At 39.5% G+C, this 23,225-nt stretch overlaps 1 protein-coding gene across 3 annotated transcripts in view; it reads left to right on the plus strand.

Moving 5' to 3' along the window:
- Positions 1-22,215, plus strand: part of CCDC186 (coiled-coil domain containing 186) — a 35,568-nt gene extending 13,353 nt beyond the window's left edge. For all 3 annotated transcript variants that reach the window (XM_039553805.1, XM_039553806.1, XM_010408760.4), the window contains 15 exons: positions 435-1,125; positions 3,419-3,545; positions 5,438-5,566; positions 6,495-6,707; positions 7,623-7,742; positions 8,281-8,385; positions 8,727-8,825; positions 9,578-9,664; positions 10,452-10,594; positions 13,032-13,287; positions 13,854-14,043; positions 15,090-15,170; positions 16,202-16,412; positions 17,466-17,685; positions 18,332-22,215. In XM_039553805.1, the coding sequence (XP_039409739.1) occupies positions 452-1,125; positions 3,419-3,545; positions 5,438-5,566; positions 6,495-6,707; positions 7,623-7,742; positions 8,281-8,385; positions 8,727-8,825; positions 9,578-9,664; positions 10,452-10,594; positions 13,032-13,287; positions 13,854-14,043; positions 15,090-15,170; positions 16,202-16,412; positions 17,466-17,685; positions 18,332-18,415 (2,739 nt within the window). In that variant the 5' untranslated portion in view covers positions 435-451 and the 3' untranslated portion in view covers positions 18,416-22,215. The remainder of the gene's footprint in view (positions 1-434; positions 1,126-3,418; positions 3,546-5,437; positions 5,567-6,494; positions 6,708-7,622; positions 7,743-8,280; positions 8,386-8,726; positions 8,826-9,577; positions 9,665-10,451; positions 10,595-13,031; positions 13,288-13,853; positions 14,044-15,089; positions 15,171-16,201; positions 16,413-17,465; positions 17,686-18,331) is intronic.
- Positions 22,216-23,225: the final 1,010 nt, after the last annotated feature.

A 23,225-nucleotide genomic window follows, 5' to 3' on the forward strand; every position in this document is an offset into this window, starting at 1 on the left:
TTGTAAAAATAAGTCAGTCAAGACATATTGTTGCTTTCAGATAGCTTGTAGGAAAGTGAAAGCTGTAAGATCCTAGATTCTTAATTTTTTTTTTAATGTATTGTCATTAAGTATTTTTTAGAAGTGATTACTTGGAATTTTTGTGGATTTAAATGGCAGAGTTATTAATTTTAAAAGGTGCTGCTTTTTTATTGTCTTGGCATTTACTATCTCACTGCTTCCTGTTCGCTATCCCTGGTTTCTCACCTTCTCTTAGAAAAACTTGTATTGGAGCATTTACTTAAAAGTTGGGCTGAAAGAGCAACAAACTCTATATAACACTTACCTAAATACTTTTGCACTTTGAATTTTATTTTCTAGTAGCCGTTATTTTCCTTATCTCAATCTCTTTTGATATTGTATATAATATGTTGCAATATGAATTCTACATCTAGATTTCTGAAGGAAGATTATGGAGGAATATTTACCAGAAATGCAGAGCACACTGGAGCCAGTCAGTCTGTCAGATGATGCCTCTTCCAAGGCCCTGGATGATGAGAAGTCTGGTAAAACATCTGGAATGGAGGACTGCTCAAGCATCAGTTGCGCTGGAGGTGATGCTGGTGTCTTGGAAAGGGAATCGAGTTTGTTGCCCTCAGATCAGGATTCAGCAGCTGTTGACATAAGCAGCAATGGGGTCCCAGCAGAAGGACAGCAGCAGTCTGGAGGGGCAGACTGCTCTGCTAATGCCTACTGTGAAAGGCAGGCAGAAGGCTCCACAAAACCAGAACATTTACCTAGTGAAGAACTTGAACAACACGATCCAAAAACTAACCAGACAGAACAATCATTAATGGAAATATTACAGGATCTGAGGGAGGAATCTGACTTTGTGAAAAAATCGAGCGATAAAATCTATTCAGAAAGCCCTTATGACACAGACTGCACAAAGAAGCTTATTTCCACAATACATCAGACTTCCTCACAGGAGGATTTGCTAAAGGAAATAGAGTCTGAACTCTTATCCACGGATTTTTCAAAGGGACCAAAGCTCCCCAATGGTGTGCAGAAGGGAGAACATGCCTTGGCTGTGTTTGAAAAATGTGTGCAAGATAAATACCTGCAGCAAGAACAAACCATTACAAAGTGAGTATTTGAGTATGAGCATCATGGTTGGACCTGTGTGCTGAACAATTCTGGCTGCATGTTATGTGCACCAGCATACAACATTTTGGTATGAAGCAAGTTGTCTCGAGTTGGTATGAGAATAGTTAATGAGCTTTTTTTGATTGTTTTTTAAGGAAAGAATCATTTTTACTTGTGGTATGTACTTGTAAATAAAAGTGTGTGCTTTGATGTCTGAATTCTTGCAGGATTTGGCAGGAACGGAATATCCAACTGTGTCATTGAATACCCTGCCAATGTCTAGAATTACTTAAATACTGCAGCAGTAATGGTGATATAAAAATAGTCCAGGATTCATTCAGTCCATATGTGTCTGTGGAGAAATGAGCCTTTGAACGTACTAACTCCCACAATGGGCATTTTATTTATGTTTAAAATTGCTTGTTTCTTTTTCAAGTAGTATTCAGTCTCCTGCCATCATCCAGCAAAGTTGTTAATCAGCTGAGAGTATTGTTTGAGTTGGAAGTGTCATTTATAGATGAACTGCACTTTCCACATTTTATAGGAGGACTTCTGAAATGCTTGGCTTGTAAGTGTTGCTATAATGAACTGTGCTTAATAGTTCTGCAAGGCAGTATTCAACATGAATATTTCTGTTCATCAAAAGCCAGTTCATTTCTTGATTTCATGATTCCTTACTTGGTGTTTAATACTTTGTTACCTCTTTAGAAATGTTTTTTTGCTAACAAAATGTAGCCTCTAACTTCTCATTTATTCCTTTTTGTAGAGCTGAAAATGAGGGTCCTACTTTTCATATAAGGCTCTCCGAAATCATTTTATGGGAGGACATCAAAGGAAGGGAAACCAGATAGAGGAAGAGAGTCCCAGTAGGGAAAGTATTTTCTTGCACTTCACTGACAGAAACCATCCATGTGAGGAAAGTCACCTGATGACAGGAAAGCTGGAGAGTGCACAGTTAGACATTCAGAAGTTACAGAGAAGGAGTGGGAATCTGAAGTGGTGGGTGGGTAGAGAGGGGTAATTCGAGGAAATCATGAGGTAAAGAGTTTTACTTGTTCATGGTAGACTCAGAGGCAGAGCAGCATTTTCAGCCTCGGAATTACTTTCTTAGAGACAAGTGTTTATATATGTGTGTATGTTATGTATGCCTCCAGAAGGCTTTATATAAAACCATGTCTCTTTTTTTGGCCAGCTGCACCCATCTGACACTTGGCAACTCACCTCAAGAGTGTGAAACTGCTGTGGAACATTTTGTGTTTGGTCCAAAGGGTATTCTGGGTTGTATTTGTTTTGTCCCTTACTTTATGATCAGCAGAATTTCTTGTAACATCGTTCTGGAAGTAGCCCAGTTGTCTCCTGTGATCAGATCTAAATATGTACGTGAGCAGCTGTGGTGTGAATTAAGAATTTGTAATCCTGGAATATTCATTAATAGATTAAAAAGCAGATCACGAGTGCTAAGCTCTCTATAACTGATGGTTTTGAATTCCTTATAATTTAGGAGACTGGTTAGAGATTTTTTTTTTTTTTTCAATAGAGGGGAGGGGATAAAGGGATGTTTAAGTATCTTTTTCAGGTAAAGGCATGCCTCCCAAAAATTCATGCAATTAGTGGCCTAAAATACCCACCATGTAATAGTATCTGCAAACATGTAAATACGTTTGAGACTCTTTATTTAGCAGTTCTGACAATGTAATTTCTGAGTTTTATGCTAGAATGTCAAGATAGGTGTGGTCAAACAGCTGAGCTGAACTGGAACTATTGGTAAAAATTGAAAATGGAGACTTGTTACCTACTTAGGACTTAAAAAAATCAGGATTCTGTTTCTTACCAGGTTGTGAACCTGGTAAGAACATGGGTTCTTCCATGTGAACTTTTGAGAAGTCCACGAAATTAATAAACTCTGTGTTTTCAGACATTTGACTGGTGTAACTATCTGACTGAAAGTTACTGTCTTACATTACCTTAAAATTACTAACATTGACAGTTTTGTAATTTCATAGGGTTACCAAATGTCCCATGTCATTATGCACCACAACAACCCTAAAATGCTGGAAACAAGCAATTTCCTCAAAGGAGGTTGCTGCTTGCTGTTTTGGAGTTAAGTTCTACTTGCACAACATTATTTTTTTTTTTCTTGTAAGGCTTTCATGGATTTTTTTAGGGTTTCTGGCTTCCCAATAAAATTCGCAGATCGAAGAGCAAAAACCATGTATCTCAAAATTGAAAATGACCAACCAAAAAAAAAAACCAGTACTGATGTACCTTGTTTTTATTTTTTTTTTCTTTACAGATTGATTAAAGAAAATAAAAAGCATCAAGAACTGATTTTGGAAATCTGCTCAGAAAAGGACAACTTAAAAGATGAATTGAAAAAACGAACAGAAACAGAAAAGCAGCACCTCAGCATTATTAAACAGGTACAGATAACAAAACGGAAGTGCTGGTTAGAATCCCACTTGTATATTATGTCACTCTTGCCACTGTTTAACCCATGTTTATTATCCTAAGCTTTTTAAGAGGATAAATCTGTTCTTGTATTCCAAGAAATCATCTAAAAGCCTTTAGTGTCTTTGGATAAACTGACTTTCAGGTACTAAATTCACGCCTTTCCTCAGGGACAAGTCAAGGAGGACCATGGTGTGTGCATTGGTGTAGGCTGGTTTTAGTGTGGGAGGAAAAGGTTTCACACCAGGTGTCACTGCTTGTCTGTTATCAGCTATCTGCTGATGTCCCTGCAGCTGGCTGGCCAGCTTTAGGAACTGATTATAGGTTATGTTTTGGAAATCTGGCAAGAGATAGCGTTTAAAACACAAATTTCTGTTTCTCCAAGTGCTGGTGACTATCATGGTTGTCAGGTTTCTTTGTTGGTAACTGCATCACACAGAAATCTGTTCACAAAGCAGGGTGTCAGGCTTGAAGTATTCTAGAGGAATATATTTGTGTGTTATATTCATATATTCATGGTTAATTTTAGAGAATATTTGAAAATCCATGATGTGATTGAAAATTGAATTGGAAAGTGTTATTTTTAGGCTACAAATTGGAATTGCTTGCTCCTGAATAAACCAGTATGAGCAGCTCCCTCATTCTTTCTTGTCTGTATTTCCATGATAGCACTGTATGATTTCATGAAGCTCTATCATGCAGCAATTACTTTATTCCATTCTGGAAAAAAGGATTTGTGAGGGTGTTTGTTATATTACATGCTTGCAAGTGATTTCAGAAAATATTCTTTGGACTGTAATGGTTTATACAGTAGTTGAGAGCACCTGGAGTCATAAGAGACATTGCAGTGAAACACTTGGAGTTTTTCATTTGTGATGGGGGTGTTTTATTGCTGGTATTTATGAATTAGTGTTTTATGGTAACTTTTAAGTTAATGAAGGCTTGGCTGCACTCACAGCTCTAAACAAACTCTACCTGCCTGTTTGTACACGTGAAGTTTTTGTCTGGCGCATGGTGCGTTTGCAGAGCTGAACGGAGTGTGGTGAAGTCATGGTGTGGTAACAGAAGCAAATTAGGTGGTTCTTGCCTCTTGCATAGCAGCTTGGGATTGCACAAAACTCAAGAGACTGACCCTGAGATCTCGCCCCTTCTCCCCCAAAGCAAACAAAACCCCCTTAGCTGGGTGAATCAGCTTTCCCCTAGGACAAGAGGAGAGTCGTTAGGCACAGTTTGAACAACGTTTGGGCAGTGCCACAGCCTTTGCAGCCACCACACTGCTCCTGCTGGACGTGCATGACTTGGCAGGGAACACACCCTGGGAAGTGGTCCAGTTAACGCTGGGGATTATTCTTCAGCTGCATCAGGTCTCTGATTTGGTTCACTAGGTGGCTAAAAATGTGCCAGCACAGTGACTAAGCTCATCTTTATTTGCTGAGTGATTTTTCAGTGAATTAATTCCCAGCCCAGTTCAGTATGGATGCATGGCTGCTTTGCTGGCACGGTGAAGGATATGGCACAAGAATAGGAACAAAAGGGTGGAAGATGCAGCAACCTCAGATAGCAGCCAGCTCTGCTCTGGCAGCTCAGCACTTGCTGTCCATCTATTACGTTGTGTAGTAAATTACTGCGCCTTGTGTTTTACTTGATTTGAAGCATCTTCACTCTCACTGAAATATAAGAATTGACATCTTTTCATGCTTTTACTGTCATGCAAAGCTAGATGTTGATATGGGTGGTTGCAGCTTGACAAGTGTGAAATATAGGTAAATATCTGCTGAAGCATCTAATTTTGTGTGAAATATGCCTGCCTGTATAAACCATGATCAAAGAGTTATTGTCTCTATGTCATGATGTTGTATTTTAGCTGGAAGCAAGAATAGAAGAGCTTAATAAAGAAGTGAAAGCTAGCAAAGACAGACTTGTAACTCAAGATGCAGCAGCCAAAAATACTATTCAGCAGTTGCATAAAGAGATGGCCTTTCGAATGGAACAGGTAATATGGAAAACCTTAAACTATTGAGCATCTCAGTTATTGAAAAAACTTGGTTCTTGTAGGAAACATGTTGGATCACTAGGTAAGACAAAATTTTCCAAAATTGGAACTCCTAATGTGCAGTTATATCTGCATTTTTGATAACTGTCAGCAGTGAATTTCCAAATAGCTGTTAACACTTCAGAGTGCCTGATAACTCTTTAAAAAAAATACCTATTTTTATATGTATTGAATTCAGCTCTCAAGGAAATCTCATCTTCTTTACCTGTAAGCTGAACTTGATTCAAAAGGAGCTAAAAGCTGATAATAGCATTTTTCAGACAGGATGTCAGAAAATTAATATTTTTCTCAATTCCAGCAAAAAGCTCTTATTTTGTCTTTATGTATTATTGAAATCTGGGATTTTTTTTCCTTCTTAGTATCATATTATGCCAAGTATTTATTGCATGTATTCTAAAGCTCAGTGTCTGATTTTAGGTTTTTTATTTCTATTTTGAAGCAGAACTTGCTAATGCTGGGGTGGGGGCATCTGTAAAATTAAGCCACTGAAAGGGAGCCATCTAAAAAATTAGCCACTGTATAATGATTGTGCAGTTGGCATGTGGATGAGGGAAGACAGAGGACCAGTACTGAGTATTTGCAAAATTATTTTGTTCCTAAACTTTATACTTCTTTCCTTCTAAACAAGAATTTACTAATGTATTGATAACTCATATGAGATGTTCAGCTGTGAAGATGCAGCTGCATAGATACATGTTCACTGTTAGGAGTGTGAGTAATTTCAATGCTTAAGAGGGATTTAATGTTAGTCTTTGCCAAACTGGAGCTTTTGAGTCCTGCCTTCTTATGCTGTTCTACTGCAATACTGAAAATATCCAGTTAATTATGAAATACTAGATTGATTCATTCTGATTTGATATTTTTCAAGGCAAACAAGAAATGTGAGGAAGCTCGCCATGAAAAGGAGACGATGGTGATGAAATACGTCCGAGGAGAGAAGGAGTCACTTGACCTCCGAAAGGAAAAAGAGGTCCTTGAGAGAAGACTGAGAGATGCAAACAAAGAAATAGAAAAGCTTACAAATAAAATCAAACAACTTTCTCAGGAAAAAGGAAGATTGCACCAGCTCTATGAAGCTAAGGTACTCCAAGTATTGCTGTATGACTTGATTAAAAGCACTGTCAGAACATCATCACTTGTTTGCTGTTGTACTTGGTAAAACGTATTCTCTTTTAGTTTTTGCTGCATAGCTGTGAAAGTGCCTTTCCTCCAAGGGAAGGGGAACAAAGTTATTCAGTTCTCGTTGCAATCTTTTTGGAATTCATTTTAATATTTCCCTGAAAATTAGTTTGTGAAACATTAGGGATTTTTTTTTGACGAAATTGAGAAGACAGGTTGTTGCAGATTTTGAAGTAGTTTCTGGCTTCAGATTTTTTTTTAAAGGCTGTAATGGCATTAAATTATTGCCATCTTATTTTTTGCTGTTTTCCTATGTTTTCACTCTGTATTTCCTCTCTTGTACAACTGAAAATAGATAATAAAGCAATAGGATTTTTCATCCAAAATTTTTCTACTCGTTTTAGAAAGCAGTAAGAGATTACTATTAAATTACCTAGGTCTTTTTGTATTCTTCTTCACGGCTGTGTTGTACAATTCTATTTCATGTGGAAGATCCAAAAGTTAATAAATGACTGGGGATAGAACTTTAATTTTTGCCTCTTCTGAGCCAGGGTACTGTGCACAGAAGGACACATCTTAAAAGTCCTGAAAACTACTCTTCTGAAATAAAAATCATCTCTGTGGTGCTTTGTCTTTTCAGAGATATGTAACATTAACATATACTAACACTAATGCAACCTTACCTTGCTATTCAAACCACAGCACTAATGGGGTTTTTTTTCCCCACTGGATTAAAGCATTGTTGGGCATTCTCAAATATGTGCGTGATTTTGAAAAATCCAGACATTAAGAAAAAAACAACTTGATAACTGGGCAGGAGTTTTGTTGTAGAAATACTGGATCATTAAACTATGAAAAACCTATGAAATTTTCTCAGGATGGTGAAGCCACTCGACACAACAGAGAAATAGAAAAATTGAAAGAAGAAATCAATTCTCATGTTATCAAAGTAAAATGGGCTCAGAACAAATTGAAAACAGAAATGGATTCACACAAGGTGGGTGAAATGGTGCTGATAACATTACATGAAAATATAATCAGAGTAATGTAGTTTTTATACTGTTTACTTTTTATGTACTGTTTCTAAAGTGGTTTTTCTGTTTAATTTGAATACCTGCAGCAAAATTCAGAATAGTGCTCTTAAATACTGATACTGAAATGGAAATGTTGGAAGAATGTGAAGGGAGGATATATTGTGGAACTCTCTTTAATTTGGTCATCATATTTTCATTTGCTGTTAGGGTTTTTTTTGGGGGGCGGTGTTTGAAATAAATTGTCTTAGTTTTTAAGTGATAGAATTAAATCTGCTGTCTGGAAATGTGCATGGCACATAAACGAGATCCTTTTGTTGTGCCCTCAGTGGTGGGTTGAATGGAATTGCCTAAAGTAACGGTTGAACGAAGCAAGGGGAAAAATAGTGTTTGTTAATTCTTTTCAGACTGGAAGTTTCATTATGAGAATTGTGCTTCTCAGATGAAGTTAAGTACACGAGTTTTACTAGGTTTAACCCATTCTTTTAATTACTGTTTTTGTAGGAAACCAAAGAACGCCTCAAAGATGCAATGACAAAATTAACTGAAGCAAAAGAAGAAGGAGATCAGATAAGGAAAAACTGTCAGGAAATGATAAAATCCTATCAAGTAGGCACATTTTCTCAAGATGTCAAATTATTGTTTAGTGCCCAAGTCTTCTTTTTCATTGCTTTCTAGCTTAAGCTGTAGCAGGGAGGAATTATCCTGTGCAAGCTCCAAAGCTGAGATGAATAGTGACTGGTTTCTTTACTGGAAAGTTGTTACATAAAAGGGAAAATGTTTGTCTTGATTGGCATGTAGTGTGGGGGTCTTTCTTGGTATGGTCAGGATTATCAGAGATGTGCTCACAGGGAACACTCAGTGGTGTGAAAAGCTGTCTGTACGCTTGTAGAATAGAAAAGGAAACATAAAACTCTAAAACTCTTCTTACATTTCTTCAATCCCTTTAGGAGTCAGAAGAAATTAAATCAAATGAATTGGATGCAAAATTCCGAATAACTAAAGGAGAACTAGAGAAACAAATTCAGGAGAAGTCTGATCACCTGGAGGTAAATATGTGGTGTGTGGAGTCCACTTTGTGGTTAAGAATTCCATGATACTTTAATTTTGAGAATCTTATTTTAAGTTGCTTACAGTTTTGCCAAATTCTTTGGGTTTTGTCTTTTTTTTGTGGTCTAGTACTAAATCACAGGTGTCTGCCCTCTAGCATTGTTTTTTGGAGGATGTCTTCAGGTACTACCTTGGATTCACTTTTTAAAAAAAAAGTTGGGGAAAAATATGATGTAATGAAGGTAAAATGAATGTTCTTTGATTTAGAAACATGAATGTTGCTGTAATTAAAAGCACAAATTCAGATGACAGGCAGGCCTTTCTTTGACCAGTATTTTGCCAAGATACATGGCAAGGAGAGACAAGGACCAGCCTCTGTTCTTGGCAGAGATTTGCTAACCCCAAAGTGAAATTCTCTGATGATGTTGTATCTGCTCACAGCTCATCTGTGCACACACCATCTTCAGAGGTGACCAAGTGCCAGTTTGCTTAGAGCTTTCCTAGGGCCTGTTGTGCCATAGATTTGTGTACCTAAAAGCAGCATGTACAGTCTTACTTTTCTTCTTGGTTCTCCTGAGAATAAAGTAGCTTTGAGGTTTTGCTTTCCTTTTTGGAGAAGTAAACCAACCCTTTGGGGTCCCTCTTCTGCCTCAGGCCTCTCAGCTGTTGTGGTGGCCTGTATCGGCCTAGATTTTTTTGAGGTGCCACTGTACATTTACTTTTCTCAATGAAGTTTTTACCCTCTGAAAAGGTGCAGCATGCAAAAATAAAAGAACTGGAAGATTTGAAGAGAACATTTAAGGAAAGCATGGATGAGCTTCGAACACTGAGAACAAAGGTAACGTGTGCTGAGGTGGATTGGAGTGGGGCTGGAAGCAGTGTTGGGGTTTTGGAGCAAGAATACATTCCATCTCTTAATTGTACTTCTAGTTCTTCAGGAATAAACTGTGATTAGAGATTGGCTGGCATGAGACTAGAAGGGATACATAATTGTTGACTCTGGATAACTTTTTTTTAGGGAGTATGAGTTGATCCATAACACAGCAGTGTTTTGCTTCATGGTGTGCACCTCATTTGGCTGAAAAGTTGAGAAACATTTGAAAGTCGTAATCCTATAAACACTTCAAATCTTGTAAATTTAGTATAAATGAAATGCTTATTAGCTTCTCCTATGTGTGAAATGAGTTTTGTGGAGTTCATACACATGACCTCTGGTAAGGGGTTATGCTATCCATGACCTGTGGACAGTCTGTAGAATAGCATGGCAATCCTTCTTTCCAGAGCAGTTCAGTAGGACTGGAAAAAGGGAGCAAGACATAGTAAGGAGTTGGCTTGGTAACTGGGGAAACATCATATCTGTGGATCCTGATCCATTAGGCTGCTAAGTTTAGTCTTTGGACAGAACTTATGATAATCACATTTGCTGAATTTAATTGTTTTGTTTTGTTTATTTTTCTGGCTCTATTTGATCTGAAATACTTAGGGATATTGTTCTAAGTTACTTGGAACCACCGAAAAATTAACACATTAGCTTTGTACAACAATCTAGACAGCTGATCAGAATAATTTAACTCTGAAGTTTGTGACACTAAATAGTTCCTGGTTTTATTTTTCTTTCCATTTAGGTAAAGTGTCTAGAGGATGAGCGCTTAAGAACAGAAGATGAGTTATCCAAGTATAAAGAAATAATAAATAGACAGAAAAGTGAAATTCAGAATTTGCTGGACAGAGTCAAAACTGTAGATCAACTGCAGGATCAACATCAGAGGTACAGCTGTGCACTTTGAGTAATGATTTAAAAGATTATCTGATATGTGGAAGGGTTTGTTTTATTGAAGTTATTGATGCTTTAAATGTATTTTAATTTGAAAAATACCTGTCCTAATTTAAATCAATGTTGCTAATACTGAAGATAACCATGGTGGCCTCTTACAAAACGAGGGGATTGAGACTGATAAATCTAATTCAGCGTCCCTCATTATTAGATTAAAATGTGCTTGATTTCTAGCCTACTCTGGAAGTTACGTCTTCTTCACTGTGTGCCCAGTACTTGTTTTATTAAAAGAGAGAGGGGAAGCAACTAAACTGGAAAGATAGACAAATTGCTTTAAAATGGTGATGGATGACTGGAAGTATTTAATGAAGAGAATTTTACTTCATTGGCAGATGCTGTATTCAGACAGTATGGGGTACTTGTCTTTCTAATGGACTGGAATTCATTCTGCTGTGTCAGAGTTTGCTCATTTAAGAATGTGAGGGAAATAATCTCAGGGGAGGGTTGAGCTCATGCGCGATTCAGGAGTGTCTGAGCATGGTCGTGCATCTGTGTGGTACATATGGGCTGGGATATACAAATGCTGTCCACTCTGCTGGTTCCAGTGGTATTGAATGAATGGAGATAGATAAATGTCAGATAAGCAGAACCACCCATGGGTCTGTCCCTCTCGTGCTGTTAAACAGTTCTCATTTATCATTGAAAAGTATTTCAGTAATTATAGGCCTTCCTCAGGGTTTAGCAAATCAACCACGTTCCATTTGCTATGTGCTGGTCACCTGTATGGTGTCATCAGCCTTTCCAGGGAAATGCAGTGTGCTAGAGGCTACTGGAGCCTACACTTGGATCAGTAACAGTTCTTTTTCACTTGGAATCTTGCCAAATGAATTAAAGTGACACTGATCAAAGTGTGAAACTACAAATGTGTTTTTCCAGTTATCTTTTCCTCTCGGTAATTGAGACATGCTTAAATATGTCTCTCATTCAACTTGGGTATTTTTTTTTCAGTATCCTTCCCATACAACATTTATTATCCCTAAATCAAATTTCATATTGTCTTTTATTTCAATTTCATGACAAGCATCCTGAAATGTATAAAAGGCTGTATTATAAAGTGAATGTTCAGCTATGCTTGTTTACTGGAGGAACGTGATTTTAGGTTGAGTGCTGGGAAGAACTTCATGGCTGAATTGGATACTGATCACCTCCAGTGTTCCCTGGTCTCCTTCATGGGCAGATTTTTAAGCATAAGCTAGACATCTCTTTTAGAATGGTCTAAACCTTTAATTTTGTCTGGTCCAACCCTGACTACTAGGCAGAGATTTATCCTGTCATAATGAAACAACATATTTGAAAATGTGAAATACAAGCATAGCCTTCTGGCACAGGTTTTTAAATGGGAGCTACAGGTGAGATACTTTGCAGCACAAATGACTGTGTCTCAGCTCTTCTTGGAGAAACAAATCAGTACAGGATTGTTGATTTAAAATTAATTGATCCTCCTTGTAATTACACCATATGTCAGTAAATTAAATGAGATGTGTGCTCTTCCTTTGTGTAATATTAATTTTATTTTTAAATTTGAATATACACACTCCCTGTGGGGGAGTTGAAGTTTTTTCTGCTGATGTTTGAAAGTAAAGTTTTAGAAAAGGTGTAGAAAATCTTGTGATTGAAAAATTAATGAAGTAATATCGCAAGAGCAAGTGAGAGGGATGTTTTTATTCTGTAACATTTTTAAAAGCTATTTAATTTTGGAATTAATTTCAAACACTTTCTCTAGAATGCTGATGCCAACTGAAGATGCAGCATTTTTCACTCAAATGGGTTGGGTGTGATAGATGAAAGGTCTCCTAATGGGAGTCTTCCAGTAGAAACAAAAACTTATTTTGTAGAGGGGAGAGACTTGTTTTTTGGGGAAGGGATAGTGGAGTAAGACAGGCCCTGTGATTCAGAGCTGCACTGCTTGGATAAGGATGTTTCAGGAATCACCATGCTGCTGTCCTAGAGACACTCCAAACTGTAGTATTTCCCTGTCTCTTAAAGACAGGTCCTCTTACAGATTGGCCACCTTTATTGGGTTTGCAAACCTTCCTCTTACCTACCAGGTCTGGTTTTGAGGGTTTTGTTTGTACCCTGATCGGAAGGTCATATGGAAATGTTGAATTTGGAGAGATGGCCTTCCTTGAGGAGCTAATGCCTGCATGTCCTTCTGTGGGATGCAGAAATGTGTCACTTCAGCACTGCAGCGTGTCATGAAATTAAGTGAAAACTCCCTTGACATTTAAAATGATCCAGTGACTAATGGATGCTCCAGGGTCATTAATTGTTCCCCTGCCTTATGTGGGCTTGCCCTGAATGCCTTGATTTCAATAAAACTTGATGTCTTTGAGCTCAGGTTATCCCTAATGAGATACAATTTTTTTGACAGAGATGAACAAGAAATCAATGCTTTAAAGGAAGAAATAGATGGTTCCAATTCTCTGATTGCTGATCTTCAGAAGGACATTGAAGGTAGTCGGAAAAGAGAATCTGAGCTATTGATATTCACTGAAAAATTAACCAGTAAGAATGCACAGCTTCAGTCTGAAAACAATTCCTTACAGAGCCAGTTGGATAAGCTTTCTTACAGTGAAAGAGAGCTGCAGAATCAGCTGGAGTGTGTTCAACAGGCTAAAGATGATCTGGTGAGTACACTGGGCAGCTTGTTTTCGCTCTAATGAGATGCCTGATGCAGATAAAGATGTGGCACATGAATACCACCTCATGTCTTCACTTACCGGATTGCAATTTCTCCTTGAGTTTGCCATTAGTAGCAGTGGGATATGAACACCTCATGTTTCCAAGGGGAAAGAAATCCTGAGGCACACTGCACTGGAATGAGGAAGTGTCATTGTGTTGCTCTGTCTTTGGGAGCAGAGAGTTGTTTGTGCAACTGTCATTGAAACAGACGAAAAGTTCTGATTTGCCTGTGAAATTTATTACTGTCAGCTGTTCCTCAGCTCATGTTTGTAATTTTTAATAAACTCAGTGTGTCATGGAAGGTCATGTGACTTTGTACTGTATCGTGTAGATGTTTGGAGATAGTTGAGGAATCTTACTATTCACATGAAGTGCTAGTGTTCAGCCTAAATAATAAAAGTAAAGCGTGAATGGATTCCCGGGTGAAAAGTGCAGGTAGGGGTGTTAAGCATGCACTATGGTTAGGCTAGAATTTTTTTGTGTATGACTGAAAACAAAATCACAATTTCAGGCCATCAAGTTACAGAAGGAGGAGGATCAGCGAAAGTCGGAGGTTGAGACCCTGCAGGCTCAGCTGGCCTCAGAGCAGGAAGAGCTGTCGGCACTGAAGACTCACGTGGATGAACTGAAGGACGACCTGGCTACCCAGAAGCGCAAGCACGCAGCCAACCTGAAAGACCTCACAAAACAACTTCAGCTAGGTGGAGATTATTTTCACTTTTGAGTCAGCCCCATCTGGAATCCCTTCAGGGTCTGGTAGAGACTCAGGTCCTGTCTGTTGTGTGCTCATTGCTTGAGTGTCACCCTTCAAGCTCTCTGTGTCCCTGAAGACAATGAGAGTGAGCAAGTTAGACCTTGTGGAAACTGCAGTTACAGGCCTTTGTGTTAATTTTCAGTCTAAAATGTAACTTTTGAAGTGGGCTTACACATAAAATGAAGTACTTATTTCAAAAGAGCTTCATCTTTGTTATATGATGTATCTGACTACTGAAATGTCACTGTAAGTATTTGTAGGAGTATGTTCAGAAGTTGCCAGAAGTTTCTGTATCAGGACTTGCTGGTGACAGTTATTTTTTTAGTACATTAAACAGAACACTTCAGTTTTTAAAGCTGGATATGGCGAGACTGATGACTAATTTTGTCTACAAATAGAAGTCATTAAATACCCAACAATGCATATGCTCTGAATGCAAATAGATTTGAAGATAATTAAATGTGTTTGAAGTGTGTTTGAAAGAAGAAATCTTATTGGCACTGTGCAAGACAATTTCCCTGTCCCTTTTTGTGCACGTAAGAACAGCTGTGTGCTTTCCTTCTTGATCCCTACTGAGTGAGTGGTGCTTCTGGCCCAAGTACTACACTCTGCTGGTTGTAGTGATACAGTTATGAGATGCTGGAACAGAGTTGCCATTCAGTAGTAATTTACATGGTAGACCTAATCAAAAGTAAAATCGAATTGAAGTCTTACTGTTACCAGTTAATCCTATATATGACATTACCTCCTTCAACTGCAACTGCTGCAGTGTGTAGGGATCGTGGTGGATGTTACATCCAGGTGCTTTGTGGCTGGGGCCAGAGGGAGATGGGGTTTGGGTTTTACTTTTAGTTGCTGCCATTGTCTTTCAGCTGTCAAGCCACATTAAATTAGTGCAGGTCAGAGATGATTAGAGGCTCTGTATGTTGGTGACACTGTAATTTTTAGTTCTTACTCTGCTGTTGGTAACCATTGTTTTGTTAATACTTCTAGCACGGAGGAAATTGGATCAGATGGAAAATGGTAATTATGACAAAGAAGTCAGCAGCATGGGGAGCCGTTCCAGTTCATCAGGTAATGGAGCCCATAGCCAGGCTGCCAAACAGCCCTTCAGTCCTAGCAAGGTTGCCATAGTGTGCTTGCTCTTTATGTGGTTTGTGCATATGCAGTGTGTGGGCAGCCTCCCATTAAAACTGACAAAATAGCCTCTAAGCACCAAAATGCACTTGGCTGACTGCAGTTGTAGGTGCTTATTATGAGATTAAAGTGTAATGTTTATGATATTTATATATTTTGGCTCTTTTTAAATACCTGCCTTTTTTATTTTGTTGCTTTCATGTTTGGAGGAAGCTCAAGAGGACTCCAGTTTATAGAGGACTTTTTTACATGCCACCATAGGCAAAATAAAAATCAGCAGTGGCTTCTCACATTGTTTAATTACCCTATTGACAGTTGCAACTGTGTAAATGAGAAATCAATTAGCATCATTAGAGACTTCAGTGGGTTTATGTAATATTCATTACTTTCTATCCAGTTAGAACTCATCTTTAGCATTGAAAACAGCATGTTTCCTTCCTTGATATCTTTGAGTTTTAAGTTGGGTTAGTTCTGTCCAGATGTCCTGTAATCTCAGTGTGAGAGAGACAAATGCTTGGAAAGAACAGCAGAAAGTAAAGAAAATACTGCAAGCTCTTAAGTGATCAGTGCTGCAGAGTGTTTATATGTAGAGCTTTTGTGAGTCTGTACAGTTTTGATGGTATTGTAATTTTAGTTTACTCCAAAACACACATTTAAAATCAGCGCAGTCTTGTGCAGAGTAAATGAATATGAAGGTGTTTTAGTGGGAATTAGCATTCCTGAAGGGAGCAGACTTACACCAAAGGCAGAGCACCCACGGGAGGGGACTGCACTGCTGTCCCAGTGTGTCTCATTTCAACACTGTAAGAGTCCTTTAGAGAAAACCCACTAAAATAAAGGGAAACTGGCATCCTGAGGAAAGTATCCTAAGCTCCTGACAGGTAATTGGTGCATGCACTGCTCTGCTGGGGGCACTTTACCTGGTGTAAAAGCCAAAGGAGTTCTTACGAATGCTGATGTGTTGGCAGGGTCCCTTAACGCGCGCAGCAGCAATGAGGATCGATCCCCTGAGAACACTGGCTCTGCAGTGGCTGTGGACAGCTTCCCAGAGGTGGACAAGGCTGTCTTGGTTGAAAGAATACTAAGGCTGCAGAAGGCACATGCTCGAAAAAATGAGAAGATGGAATTTATGGAGGATCACATTAAACAGCTGGTGGAGGAAATCAGGAAAAAAACAAAGTATGTTCTGTGTTGTGTTCATGCAGGTTTTCAGTGTTGAGCTGATGAACTAGGCAAGCATTTTGGACTTTATATAAGAAAAGTAATTGTCTAAATGAAAATGTTTAAAACAGTAAAAATATTGCAGTGACAGTAGATTTCAAAAGTAGAATTAGTTTTGGGGTTTTTTTTCCTTATCTTTTCCCAGCAGTTATAGTAATTGCCAAGTGTTTGGCAATTATTACTATTACCGAATTTTTTCAGGAGGAATTAACTGTCACAAGTGGGTTTTTGATAGCAAAATGGTCAGCAGGCAGCTAATGTGAGGTGGACTGCTGCCACTGGCTAACAGAAGAGTCCATTCTCCTCATGTGCTTAAAAGGGTGCTGATTGTGTTTGTTTTGGAAGGAGAATCTGCATCATTCCAGATGGTATTCTGGTATGCATATCAAACAAACAGTGCATCTGAGCCAAAGGTGGTCATTAGTTAATGTGTGAAACAAGATTCCACTTAAATAAAAATCTCATCTTACAGGATAATGTCTGGAAGTCCAGTTAGGAGGGGAAGAAACACTGGCATATACCTGCTTCTGGAAGGTGCAGTTGCCTGTTAGGAATAGCCCTTGCTTAATGAGTCCAGACATTTATACCCAGCTGGTCCCATTTCACAGAACATGATCACAACTTGGGAAGACTCTTGAGAAGAGACTTCGTAATTTTTGTCTCATGTGTAGACAGCTTAAGATTCAGTGTCTGAAGTCTTTCAGCAGAGAAAAGTAGAGACTTCTTTAAAGTACTTTTTTTGTCCCAGTAGCTTTTCAGAATACTTCCAAATAAGTAGACCTTGAACATTGTAGTGTCTTCACGTATCAGGATCTCTTATATCACTATTGGTATCCCAGGTTTTCCTCTGACTTAGAAATTGCAGGAGTACTTTTTACTGCTTTTTTGGTAATACAGTACTGCTTGAAAATAAAATTATTTATGTCAGGAATCTGAAGTTACTTCAGTGTCTGACTCTTCTCTGCCTTGTAATGCTGTGATGTTGTTTTTTTTTATTTTTTTATCCTCCAGAATTATTCAGAGTTATATTTTGCGGGAAGAAGCTGGAACACTGTCATCAGAGGCCTCTGACTTCAACAAAGTACACTTGAGTAGGCGTGGTGGGATTATGGCATCTCTGTATACATCTCACCCTGCAGACAGTGGGCTCACATTGGAACTCTCCTTAGAGATAAACAGGAAGCTTCAGGCTGTGTTAGAGGATACATTACTGAAGAATATTACATTGAAAGTGAGTAGCTGTGCCAGTTCTTCCACACATTCTTGTGGTTCTCAGATACTCCCTCAGATAGCAGCAGAAAAGCTGCTAAAAGGCTTTTCAGAAGTCAACTCACTGTGATTTGGTACCACTGATAGCATTGGGGTTAACCAGGGAGTTATGTGATATGATCCCTGCTGTACCTCCAGCTCAGGACCGTCAGAGCATGCTGCACTAATAGGCTGCTGCTTGAAATAAGTTCTGGAGTGCCTGTGCCTTCAGCAGGGCAGGGTCTCTTCTTGAGCTCCTGGGGCAGCAACATCTGCTGCCAGGGAGAGGTGGCAGCCTGGAGAATGGTGTGCGGGCTGCCAGCTGAGCTGCAGTGTTGTGCACAAGTTGGAGATCTCTTCCTCTCATTATCATTCCCCTTGGATGCTATACTTTCTAGGCATCCTGTAGAATACTGGTAACTGCAAAAAAAGACTTGCCCAGAGCTTTGAGTCTTTTATTGAAATGAGCTTGGTTTTTTCCAGCTCTGTCTAATCATTTGCATTTGTTCTGGGTACTTGAAAGTATCAACCTGCTGACATAAACAGTAATTTTGACTTATTAGTGCATTTTGTGCTGATGGACTCATTTTCCATGTATAACTTACCTTATCATTTCCCCCTCTCTAAAGGAAAACCTGCAAACTCTAGGAACAGAAATAGAACGGCTTATTAAACACAAGCATGAACTGGAACAGAGAATAAAGCAGACATAACTAAAACTTCTGGGGACTAACCAACGTGAAGATGCAGAAAAGGCAGGTGCTACAGACCACTGTGTTTTACATTCTGCCTGCCAGCACAAGCATCTGGGGTTTTGCAGAAGCAGCCTTTGACCACACAGGCTCACTCGTGTGAGAGATCAACAGGGTTTGGCATCTGTGTGGTTCTGTCTACCCAGTACCAGCCTGAGGCACTTCTGAAATTCACTGCACACTACATTTATCTGGAACTTCTATTTGAAATGACATACAGATGCTTTGCAGTGCAGACTGTTTGGAGTGAGTTGCCATGAGATTTTAATTTCTGCACTGTGTAATTAATCAGTCACTTAAAGATGGAGCTTAAAAAAAAAATAAAGCCAGTTATGTCTTAGTTGCTATTGAACATATCCAGTGTTACTGAGCTTTAAGGGCTTTCAGACATTTATTTCCTTTCTTGCATATTATTTCTGATCTTTGAGTTAAGCATTTTTGACATAGGCATGGAATAATGCTTTGTCACAAAATTTTGGGTTTTAAGTGGTGGCCATGATACTGCATATTTTCTGCTTTAGATTAACATTCAGCTGGTCAGTTTCTTTATTCCAGAGGCGTGAAACAACAGTAAAACTAAGGGATTAGAAAGTGTTGATTCAATTCTTGAGTTCATGTAATTGAAACCAATGCCAGTTCAGCAAATCTTGTAAACCCTTGATCCTTAGACATGTGGATCTAAAGAAGTCTGATACAGATAGTTGGCTAATAAAGTTCTCTGGGCTTCTGCATAACTAACAGCATTTAAGAAGTAGGAGTTTTAGCTGCCCTTTGTTACATACGTACATGTAGATATGGTGATTGCATCTGTTTTCAAAGACAAATGGAAGCTAAATTTTGTCATTATCTGTGGCTAGACCAACTAGTGAAAATAATGGTAAGAAATAAGAAATCTATCTAAATGGGATTTTAATCTATTGTTGACTGTGAAAGTGGCACAGAAATCTGTGCAACTCCTTGATTTTACTGTTGTGAAGAATTAGTTGGTCAAAATGGCACAAACTGAGAGCTGTTACTTAGTCCTTCAGTGGCTGAGGGGGTGATGGAGGAAGACTATCAAAGTGACCAGATTTGGGTTAGTCACAACATCATGTTCACATTTTAATTCCAGGATAAGTAATATACAGGATCTGAAATATCTTTATTCCAGCAGTAAGTGCATAGTTTCTGTATCTGTCATCTTTTGACCAAAATAAATTGATCAGATCACAGCGTAAATACATACTTCAGGTTTTTATTAAGTACTTGAACTTCCTATTGTCATGAAAAGAGTCAATGTACATTTACAAGAGCAATGCTTTAGCTACTTTAATCAAAAAGGGGGGTGTGGGGGGAAAATCTGTCTTACTGCAGGCACTGTTTGCATCGTACACAAAATGAGGGACCTGATCTGGCAGCACAGAGGGGGATAATTGATCAGGCGTCTGGGTGACTTAGGGCTGTGAACTCCATTTTCAGATGCCACTGAGTTGCCTGAGCTTTGTAGTAAAACCAATTGAGCAAAAGAGCCTAATTTGGTGTGAATAGTTAGGTTCAAGATAGTAGAACTTCCTTGTTCGTTTAAAGATGGGCATCTCTGAAAAGTCCTCGTGGGATTAAGGCCTGGTTTGTGGTCCAGAGAGCTTCAAGAGTCTGGGATGGCAGGTCCCTTCAGTGTCAAAGGATTGAGTATTCCTTTAGAAAGGGGAGTGGGAACAAATTGTTTAAAACCTGAGCGAGCATTATATAGAAACTGCAAGCCTTTAATCTGGGTGGGGTTTTATACATCTATTTTTCTAATTCCTGAGAGCAATGGTTATCTGAAATGTTAGGAAATTTGGGCCAGTCCAGTCATGGGACTACCCTCTGCTTTACTGTTGTTTAAGTGATGTGAAAATACCTGTCTGCTGAAACAGATTGGTCACAGCTTCCAGGAAGCGAACAGACAGTTGTTCATGACTGAGCTTGGACCTTCTGCTGAGAAAAAGTACTTTAGAACAATTTGCATGCTAGAACATAGCTTAGCTCTTGTATGTTTGTGTTTTCAGGATTTAATGTACCGGATCTCTGGATGTTTTCAGGCATTCAGCTGAATGACTCCAGTATTTTAGATACCATGTTAATATTGTAATCTTTTAATGTATGTTCTCCAGGTGTACAGTGTGAATGAAGGAGGGGTGTGGTGCAGATGGAATCAGTGCAATGGCTTTGTGGAAATTCTTACTTCTTTTTGGCATGGTTGTTGCTCCTTTTAAGTTGAGAAACCTTGTTAGCTGTCCTCCTGCCCTGCTGGAAATGCTGCTTGCTCTTTGTAGCACTAATAACTTCTCAGACTTCTTTTTTCCTTGGTCATGGAGACACGCAAAGCAGCCAAAATACACATTGTTTATTGTGCATGGTGATTTCATGGACCAAAGCTGTCATCCACAGGTGTTATTTTAAGCATATCTGCTAGAGATGGAGAAGTCATTCTGGCTTGCACATTGGCAAGTGACTCTCCAGTCAGCCCAGGGTGTGATGTGTACCTGATGGGATCAACCAGCACTTGGCATAAAGATGTTCCTCCTTTTTGAGAGGCACTGATGTATCAGCCATAAAATGTTGCTGGCCCTATTTCCATGGGGTAGCTTGTCAGAAGTGTGATGCTCTTGGTGCAATACCGAGAACATTTTCTGTGGGGTAGCTCACACAGGTGAGCACCAGCTGGTACAGGGTGGGTGCAAGGCTTGTGTAGCGATCTCATCCCACTTACCCTTGTTCTGGAAATTGTATTATCAACCTGAAACTGAAAACTGTCCTCAGATAAACTGAATTTTGGAGATAAACTGGTAAATTAATAAACTAATCATGAAGGCAGCCTGGAGCATTTAGCTACATGCCTGTCACTGAAATTCAGTGTCCATTAGATGTGTTATTGCCACAGGCTGCTTTTGAAAATTCCAAGCTTGTGGCTGGTTCTGTCTTACAAGCTTAAACATCTGTTTCTTAAATACTCAGGGTGCTCTTTGAATTCAAACATCGCACATACAGATGTTGCTAGAGGCCCTACAAGAAAGCTGCCTATCCTTTTCCACCTTCTGTAAAATCCAGCACTGTCATTGTCTGAAGCCAGACTCTCTGACCTGAAGAATACTATTTTATGCTATAGAAATCACTGGCTTGCTGCCACACAGACTTGTGCAATATTTTTAGTTACAATATCCAGAAAACTGGAGATTGATTTCTTCCTTGAATATTTTCTCATTATCTTCATTTGTTGCTGGCAACACCTGTAGTATCTCTTAAAATGTTTTTCATTGCAATGTTTTGGCTCATAACTGAAAAAAAGAAAAATTTGGAAATGGTATGTCTGACTTCCCAGTGCATCAGGTGTAAAGCTGAGTGTCCACATGCTGCAAAGACCCGAATCTAGGGAGGGGTTCAGAGGGCAAGGCCCATCCCAAGGGGCCTTCACCCTTCCTGTGCCAGTCCCTGTGACAGCAGTACGTGGCACAAGGAATCAGGTGTACCCTGTCTCACCTGTCCAGGGGCAGGTGCCTGTGTTGCAGAGGGAGCTGGGTGGTATTTAGAGCTTTTCCGAGATGGGTGGGTGTTTCCTTCCCATTTTCATGTTCTAACTGAAACGATGTTGATTCTTCCAATCCATGTGTGTAAGTCCTGTACACAGAATGTCTGTTGATTTAATTTTGTAGATACCTGTTTCTGTATAAAGTTTTCAAAGGTATTGCTATACCTTATGTATATACTGTACTTTGAAATAATAAACATACCAATGTATGAAAGCCTGGCTTGGGTCTGTGATTTGTCCCATTAGTTGCTGCTGCCTTGACTCCAGGTTGTGCTGGCAGCTCTCAGAGTGGGGTCTGTGCTGGCTGCTCATCCTTGAGGAGTGGGAGCCCCTGATGCCTGCAAGCAAACAAACGCTCTGGGCTAAAAGCAGCTGGACTGCCCGCAGGCTGTTCTTGCCGGCACGGAGGGCACCGCCAAAACCCCTCGCGTTCCCCTCGAGCGGGTCTGACTGTGCTCGGGGAATCCGAGCAGTGCTGCAGGGGTCTGCCCCTCCCGTGCTCGCTGCCAGCCCCTGCTTTCCTATTGCGCCCGGTGAACAGGAGGTGGCAGTGCTTCTTCTCCTCTACTGCTAGTGGGAGGAACACCACAGCCGGGGAAAACACCTCTCCTGCTGTACTCATCCCTTGGGAATTGCGGTGGACAGGTGATAGCTGTGCTGGAGTTCAGAACTGCAGTCCCTCTAAGTGCCCTCGATGCTTTTCCCTTTCATAACATGAATTTGAGAACCCCACAATCCCAGTAGCAAGGACTGGGTCCTTGGTGGCAGCTCCACATTTGCTCCTCTGATTTATTTATTCTCTTGTGGAGATCTAGCATAGTTTGTTTTTTAACCATGACAGTATTTTTCTTATAAAAATAGTAAGCGATGCTGTCTGGTTTCTGGTGGTGCTTATATTAAAAACCTTGGAATTGGATTGGTAGGGGTTGTCCTGCCCTTGCAGGGAGCCACAAAAAGGGAAAAAAATACTGTGAAGGTGATAAATTAGTTTATTCCAGTATCTCCCAGAGTACCTTAAATGAGAGAAGGGGGCATCCTACTTTTTTGCTGGAATTTAATGAAAAACAACCTCAAGCTTCCCAGGATCAGGCCAATGGCTCCCAGTGAATTTTCTGGCTACAGTTACCTTCATGACCCTTTGCTGAAATTGTTTTGCAGCTCACAGTTTTTCTTCCAGCTTTTTCCACTGATAGCAGGTACAGTTGTTGGTGACAGATGTGACCA

Source organism: Corvus cornix, chromosome 6, assembly GCF_000738735.6.
Source record: "Corvus cornix cornix isolate S_Up_H32 chromosome 6, ASM73873v5, whole genome shotgun sequence".
Classification (NCBI taxonomy): Eukaryota; Metazoa; Chordata; class Aves; order Passeriformes; family Corvidae; genus Corvus; species Corvus cornix.